Source organism: Lactuca saligna, chromosome 3, assembly GCF_052625555.1.
Source record: "Lactuca saligna cultivar CGN05327 chromosome 3, ASM5262555v1, whole genome shotgun sequence".
NCBI classification, from domain to species: domain Eukaryota; kingdom Viridiplantae; phylum Streptophyta; class Magnoliopsida; order Asterales; family Asteraceae; genus Lactuca; species Lactuca saligna.
In genome coordinates, this window is record NC_136419.1 from 28550768 (window position 1) to 28559025 (window position 8258).

Consider the following 8258-nt stretch of genomic DNA (forward strand, 5'->3'; position numbering starts at 1 on the left):
ATTTAAACGTATATGACCTAAGCAAATTTAGCAAGACTTAAATTTATACTGCTAACAAATAAAGTTGTTAGTTATTGACATTTGACAATTTGAAGCATTTTTCTTGTCCTTTTATGATAAAGATCAAAAACCCCTTAAGAAAAGGAGAGAACCAAAACGAGAAATAACAAAATAATTACAAAACTTTTTGTGTTTGCACATAATAATTTGATCCAGAGAAGTTCTATACGATACTTGTAACTTTACAATAATAAGATGGCAAAGATTTGTAACTTCTATGATTGCAAATTATAGTGGTACAATGATAGTCAAGCACATGCCTTGATCATATATATATATACACGAAATAAAATCATGAAAAAACATTAGATTATACGTAGTAGTAGTAGCATCTGTGTACTTGGAAAATGCGCTTCAAAAAGCTTTGATTTAAAGTAAAGAATTTGTAGGTCATTGTCTAATTCGATCACCAAATAGAGTAATACTTGAAGATCTTTGTTTATTTTTAACTCAAATTTCCAACATCATGTTTGGAAAACCTAAAATAAAACTAGTACGTCTTGAAAGGCTGCCTTCAAGTGTTATCCATGATCCAATGGACTTCAAATAAAAGTATTACGTGTCCAACGATGATGGTCCATGAAAAATACAACCTTGATCAGAGAATTCTTGGCCTTCAAAATAGGGTCATCTGTCCTTATTGGGGAAAAGACAAAATCGCCCTTAAGGATCAAGAATCCTGTGAGTGGGTTTTATCCTGAAAGCCACACGTAATTTACTACACGAACCACAAGTGTAAGTTTATCCCGTTACATATCAGCAAGAATAGATTCTATTAGGGCCCACGTGGCAACCCGCACAGCCAATCACAGCATTCTTTCTTCTACTCCTATCCTTGGAGATAAGCTCATAACGCCTTACATTAACACACACCCCTTTCTTCCACACAAACCTACTCATTCTTCATCACTAATTCTTGAAGGCAAAGAATTGCAGAGACAACAATGGCTTCCACTGTCTGTGCTTCTTCAGCCATCGCAGCTGTTGCTTTCTCTTCTCCAGCGTAAGCTTCTTCAAATCTCTACCTTTCTACTTTGCATTTGCAATGTGTGGGTGCATTAAGTAATTGGGAATTTTGATGTGCGATTATGTAGTTCACAGAAGAATGGATCTTTTGTTGGATCAACAAAAGCTTCCTTTCTTTGTGGGAAGAAACTAAGAGTCAGCAAGGTCACTGCACCAACCGTGGCACGATCTTCCGGGACAGTATGCGTTACCGCCGACCCCGAAAGACCCATTTGGTTCCCCGGCAGCACCCCTCCGGAATGGCTCGACGGCAGCCTACCGGGAGACTTCGGGTTCGATCCTCTTGGTCTAGGTAAGCATGATCATAGATTCATAGTTATGATTTCTGTTGATGATTTTTTCAAAACAACAATAGTCAATATATAGATCATCGCAAGATTTGAAGATAAATTACTTACTGATTTGAGGTCGAGTTTCTAAACTGTAGGATCCGACCCGGAGACCTTGAGGTGGAACGTGCAAGCGGAAATAGTACACTGCAGATGGGCTATGTTAGGAGCAGCTGGGATCTTCATCCCGGAATTCCTAACAAAAATCGGAATCCTAAACACTCCTTCATGGTACACAGCCGGTGAGCAAGAGTACTTCACCGACAAAACCACACTGTTCATAGTGGAGCTTATTTTCATCGGTTGGGCAGAAGGAAGACGATGGGCTGACATTCTCAAACCTGGGTGTGTTAACACCGATCCCATCTTCCCCAACAACAAGCTAACAGGTACAGATGTTGGGTACCCAGGTGGACTATGGTTCGACCCACTCGGATGGGGGAGTGGTTCACCTGCAAAGCTTAAGGAATTGAGGACAAAGGAGATCAAGAATGGGAGATTGGCTATGTTGGCTGTCATGGGTGCTTGGTTCCAAGCAATCTACACGGGAACTGGACCCATTGATAACCTCTTTGCTCACCTTGCTGACCCGGGTCACGCCACTATTTTTGCTGTAAGTACAAATATTTAAACAACTAATGTACATGTGATTGAATTGGATGCAGACCAATTGGCTAACTTTTTGCATGGGTTTTCAGGCATTCAAGGGTTAAATAGCAAGGGGTTGTTGAGATTATGATCTTCAGATGATGCTGGAGCGGGAAAATGGTGGATTTAACAGTTTTTGGCAAGTCATGTGTGTGTATCATTAGAAATTGTATCTTGTCTCTACTGTAGAAACTTAATGCAATGTACAAATACCTCTTGAACTTAAAATGATTCAGATATATAAGCTTGTATGTTGATAAAGTACTGCATAACTCTTGCCACCAGATACCCGAACCAAGGTATTTATTATCATTACACAATGGAAACTTTGGTTTATGCTCTAATAACAATAGAAAAAATATTCTTTTCTAAATTACAAAAAAAAGTTCTAGCCCGATGATAAATGTGACAGTCTATGATGTTTAGGTTGCAATTGTTAGTGATTTTAGTGTCATTACACACTTTAGATGATTGAAATTTCAAGAGTACCGAATAAGATAGTAGGTAAGTACAAGTCTATATCAAGAGGTGTGGAGTACACACAAGTGTAGGCTAGTAGTATCATGAACACACTACGAGGAATGAGGCCTATGCCGACGACACTTTCAGCCACTATGCCGACTACATGTCGCCGGGAAAGCATATACCGACGACTTGTCGTCCGTAAAAAGTCGTCGGCATAGCCCCGTCGGTAAAAGTGGAAAATATCGTCGGGATTGATGCCGTCAGTACAGAGCCAACAATGTCAACAACATGTCGTCTGCAAAGGGTCGTCAGGAGTAATTTTCGAGGAAAAAAAGTTTTATTATAAATCTATTATGGCAACATGTCGTCAGGACATGTTTAAGCAATCCATACGACATGTCGCCGGGACAGGTTTAAGCATTCCAAACGACTTGTGGTCTGGAAAAGGAGGTGGAAGATAACTTCCGTTCTAGTAATAAAGACAACATGTCGTCGGTGAATGTGAAACGGTTATTACAATTATAAAGCTATACCGACAACATGTCGTCGGTATATCTTTTTTTTTTTAATATTTTTCAGAGATTTTGTTATATGTACAAAACCTGTTTTTTAAAACAAATCCAAACAGTATATACATAATAATATCAAACACTTAGTAGCTATAACAAACCATTAAAATTAAAAACGAATCTACAAAATAGCAAAATAACAACAAAAAAATCTTCAAAAAACATTGTTCAAAAACAATATAAAACATTGGTTCTTGGGTATTGTGTGAAAATATATTTGGATTGAATTGAAATTGTGATATTGGTTGTGGTTGAAAGTTAGGAATGAGGGTTGTGAATGTGCTATTATACATTTGTTATATTTGTAGCATTTGTTGTTGCATGTATGATACTTGTTGGGTTAACGGAGCAATTTGAGAATTATCTGAAGATTAGGATGTGGAAACGTTGGAACATTTAGAATGTTCATTTGGAAATAAATTATTAGTGATGCTTGGTTCCTTCCAACTCCACAAATATGCCCACATCTCTCACCGAAGGAACGAGTGATACAATGTTTTTCATTTAACTTTTCGTTTTTTCTGAGCTCTTCTTGCATTAACATCTCCTCTCGTTGAATATTTTCCTAAAATAATAAAAAAAACAATAAATATACATTAATTAAAACAAATAACTAAATTTATACACTAAAATAATAATAATATATCTTAAAACAACAACAACAACAACAACAACAATAATAATAATAATAATAATAATAATAATAAAATATTTATCAAATAACATATTAACTTTGTTTTATTACTTACCCAAGTTACTACTGTTTGCGGTGTATACCAACCCCGACTTTCTTTAAATCGCATTTGTTTTCAACCATCCATATGTTGTGGGTTTTGTCTATTTGCTCTCTATAATAAGCCAAAAACAATTAATACATTTATATTAGTGTTAATAAAAAATTTATATAATACAAATAAATTTAATTACCTCTTCATGACGTCTGTCTGCATATGATCCACTTCCATGAGAACTCGTATATGGAAGTTTGACCCTACTTTCTTTACATTTTTCGCACTGATTCCTATAACCTTCGTCCAAAAAACGAAGATTAATCATGTCATCCCAAGCTTGGATGTCATATCTTCTAGTGGACATTGTCATGCACATTTCACATCATCATATCCATCAACCTCATCAAAATATCTTTTCATAACATGTTTTTGTTCTTTATAAGCTCTTTGGTATAAGCTCTTTGGTAGTCATCTTGTACAACCGCACAAAAGGCTTCCCACATACATGTAACTCAATACATATCAAGATAAAAAATGTCTGCAATAAAAAACAAATTCAATTAGTAAAAAAATATTTAAAAAGTATAAAAACTTTCACATATAAAAAGTATTGTGTACTTACTTCTATCGCAGGATACATATGTTCACAGAAATGGAAATGAACACTAGGTCCTACAATGGATTGGTACATTTTCTGACATATAATTTGAGATAAACCATATCAACATTTTGCCATTATTATTTATGAATTTATAGGTCCCCCAGCTCTATCAACTTCCATGGGTAAAAGCTTTTTACTGCTGGCCAAGAACTTTTTTCGTATATTTAAACATCTTCCTTGCCACGTTGATGTGTCGGGTTTGTTACATTGATACATAGAATTGAAAATTTAGAAATTTAAAACTTCAAAAATATATCCAATATAATTAATATATAACTTCATGTAACTTACAATATTGACAACCCGCTGGTATCTTGTCTGTGCCCCCATGTGGAGGTCTTTCACCACCGTCTCCTCCATGCACCTCACAACATTAGTTGTCATCTGTTTAACAAATATTAGAAACAATTTTAAGCAATCAAAATGTATAACAACCGTAACATACCATCAATAAACATACTCTAAAAAAACTATTAAAAAACAATGTCCTCTGAGGGTGATATAGGACCAGGAATCAGCAAAGCTAGCATGAAAGAAGACTCTTTCATACATATCCATGGTGGTGTATTGTAGGTAGTCAGTATAATTGGACAAGTACTATAAGTACTAAAAGTTGTCGAATGGATTAAAGCTAGCAACAGCTAAACCTAGACGAATATTTCTAGGTTCTTTGGCAAACTCTGGATATCTCTGATCAAAATCTTGCAATAACTTCCCATCAACCAGATGATACATCATACCATCTATTGAACGTCCAATATTATGCCAACTCATATCTTTAGCTGTGAATTTGGAGCTATGCCTTCGTTGAAACCTTAGAGTTAAAGGAAAGTGCCACAACACTTTTTGTGGTACTTTTTTCCCCTTTGTAGTTGTGTCTACCCATTTACTCTCCTTACAAACCAGGCAATTCTACACGGAATCATTCTCCTTCCAAAAAAAAGCATAGTAATTTTTGCAAGTGTGGAACGATTGATATCCTAACCATATCTTTCTCAACTTCTTCTTAGGTTCATAATGTGAGGCTGGAATATTACACTCCGGGAAAGCAGCTCTTGGTAACTCTACAAGTTGGTCAAGCAAACTATTTATCCATCTATTTCCCACTTTAATATGCATCAAATTTGCCAAAAAGTTTAAGGAAGACATCTCGCTACATTCATGGTATAACTTGGTATTGAGCTCCTCAAATAAAGCATCAAATTATGGGTCTATACCTTGTCCCTCGTCGTCTATATTTTATTTATTTGATTTTGTTCTGCCATAACATCATCAATTACATCAAACATTTCATTAGTTGCGAGAGTGTTTACTAGAGTGTTTATTCTTGAAGTCAAATTGTAGCCTAAACTCGAAGAACCAACATGTTTCTCACTATGATGAACCCACGTAGTATATATTTCTAGAAACCCAATGTCATGTAAGTGGACTAAATCGTAGGCAAAACATATCGATATGAATTCACGAACGTTTTGCATAGGCAACACACTTTGTCTCTAGAGTTGACATGTTTCTTAGCAATCTTTATAAAGTTTTTAAGACCTTCCAAGTATTTTGAATACATTCACTTCTCTCTGATCCAACTCTTATCGATCGTCATTGTTGTTTCATTATTAAAAATTATATTGTATAAATTTATTTATTGAAAGTTAGATTATATTTGGGCTATATAAATTATATTGTATATATAGTTATTAAAAATTATATTGTATATATAGTTATTGAAAGTTATAATATTAAAAGTACGATGTCATGATAGAAATAAACAAAAGTCTAATATTATAATTAACAAAAGTATCATATTTTTATTACTTATAATATCATAATTTTGTTTATTTTCTATTATAGCATCGTACTTTTATATTATATTATATTCACAAGTATATAAAGAAACATAGCTCTTTAGTTCTTTACTTTTCTAAATACAAGCACTTTAACTTATTAATTACGAACTTTATCAATTTATCTTATATGCACTCAAACTAATAAACCTAAAAATCTAACACAATCAATTCTAATTTTATAATGTAACACTCTGTTTCGAGTCATTTCATAATTCGGGGTCATGACCCGAAGATCAAGTATCATAAGGCTTCGGGATTTGGGAAAGAGTGCTTTAGACCAGCTCAGATGTGGGTAACGTAGATTATGTGATCCAAGAGTTCGGTTTGTGCTTTGGAGTCAAAGGGTAAAATGGGAAAAGTAGTGTTTCAAACTTCTTTTATGAATTATGGATTTTAGTTCGATGTGTTTTAAGTCAAAAATTAATTAGATAATGTTGTAGAGATCCTCAATAGCTTTCAGTGGATATAAAGTTCATCGAAATCGGAGTTGAAACGAAGAAGTTATGACTATTTGAACTTTGGACGGTTTTGGGTAAAGTCGCATATGCTGGGAATACTAGGGCATATCTGAGTATGTTGGGCCACCAGGAGTACGTTGGGCATACACGATCAGTGCCCAAACCCTATTTTTGTGGTTTGAGCCATATTTAAGCTCCTTAACTTCCCCAAACACATTCCATTCTCAGCCTCCGCCTCTCTAACACCCTCCCATGAAAACCCTAACCCTAGTTTGATCCTTTTGAGCATTTCATAATTCGGGGTCATGACCCGAAGATCAATTATCATAAGGCTTCGGGATTTGGGAAAGAGTGCTTTAGACCAGCTCGGATGTGGGTAACGTAGATTATGTGATCCAAGAGTTCGGTTTGTGCTTTGGAGTCAAAGGGTAAAATGGGAAAAGTAGTGTTTCAAACTTCTTTTATGAATTATGGATTTTAGTTCGATGTGTTTTAAGTCAAAAATTAATTAGATAATGTTGTAGAGATCCTCAATACCTTTCAGTGGATATAAAGTTCATCGAAATCGGAGTTGAAACGAAGAAGTTATGACTATTTGAACTTTGGACGGTTTTGGGTAAAGTCGCATACGCTGGGAATACTAGGGCATATCTGAGTATGTTGGGCCACCAGGAGTATGTTGGGCATACACGATCAGTGCCCAAACCCTATTTTTGTGGTTTGAGCCATATTTAAGCTCCTTAACTTCCCCAAACACATTCCATTCTCAGCCTCCACCTCTCCAACACCCTCCCATGAAAACCCTAACCCTAGTTTGATCCTTTTGAGCAAACGAAGGTGATCTTGAGTGCTTTGGAGTGTTCTTAACGCATCTTGTAGATGAAGGAGCTCTTTGGAGAAGTTTTTATTGCATTGGAGCTTGTAGATCCAGACTTTTTTCATCTTGATCTTTATTCTTGAGGTATAAAGTTTGTATCTTGATAATGCATTTGATCCATCCAGCTAGTCTTGATTGTTATGAGATTTTGGTCACTTTAGTGCATAAAGTTTAGATCTTGAAAAGTTTGTGACCTTGCTATGGATATAATTGGAAACTTTATCCATCTAAACATCATATTGATTCAGATATAAAGGTTGTAGATTTGGAATTAATGGATTAAGTTGACAGAAATGTAGAAAACTCTGGGGGATTCTGTGCAGTCACACGAGGCCCTTCCCTTTGGAACTAAAAGTACATGAAACCATAAATATGAAACCGTACGCACAAAGCTTAGTGACTTCTCCAAATACCACATGCGCAAACATACCAGTGACATGGACTACCCACGGTCTTTCCTTGCAATGTCGAGGACAAATCCCAGTCTTACATGAGCTACCCCCATGGTCCTTCCTTGTAATGCCAAGGGCCAAATCCTGGTCTACCCCCATGGTCTTTCATATAATTGCCAGGGGCCAGATATTGGTCTT

The 8258-nt window shown here is 35.7% G+C and overlaps 1 protein-coding gene across 1 annotated transcript; it reads left to right on the plus strand.

Moving 5' to 3' along the window:
- The first annotated feature begins 903 nt into the window (after window positions 1-903).
- LHCA2 (photosystem I light harvesting complex protein) lies at window positions 904-2324 on the plus strand. The gene is made up of 4 exons (XM_078983492.1): window positions 904-1063; window positions 1155-1378; window positions 1514-2028; window positions 2114-2324. The coding sequence occupies exons 1-4, from the start codon at window positions 1005-1007 to the stop codon at window positions 2126-2128; spliced, it is 813 nt and encodes a 270-aa protein (XP_078839618.1). The 5' UTR covers window positions 904-1004; the 3' UTR covers window positions 2129-2324.
- The last annotated feature ends 5934 nt before the right edge of the window (window positions 2325-8258 follow it).

What these genes read in the sequence shown, in the direction of transcription:
- LHCA2 (XM_078983492.1), top strand. Translation starts at nt 1,005, where the DNA reads ATGGCTTCCACTGTCTGTGCTTCTTCAGCCATCGCAGCTGTTGCTTTC. An exon ending in GTTGCTTTCTCTTCTCCAGC is followed by an intron (nt 1,064 to 1,154) that starts GTAAGCTTCTTC and finishes GCGATTATGTAG; the next exon opens with TTCACAGAAGAATGGATCTT. An exon ending in GTTCGATCCTCTTGGTCTAG is followed by an intron (nt 1,379 to 1,513) that starts GTAAGCATGATC and finishes TCTAAACTGTAG; the next exon opens with GATCCGACCCGGAGACCTTG.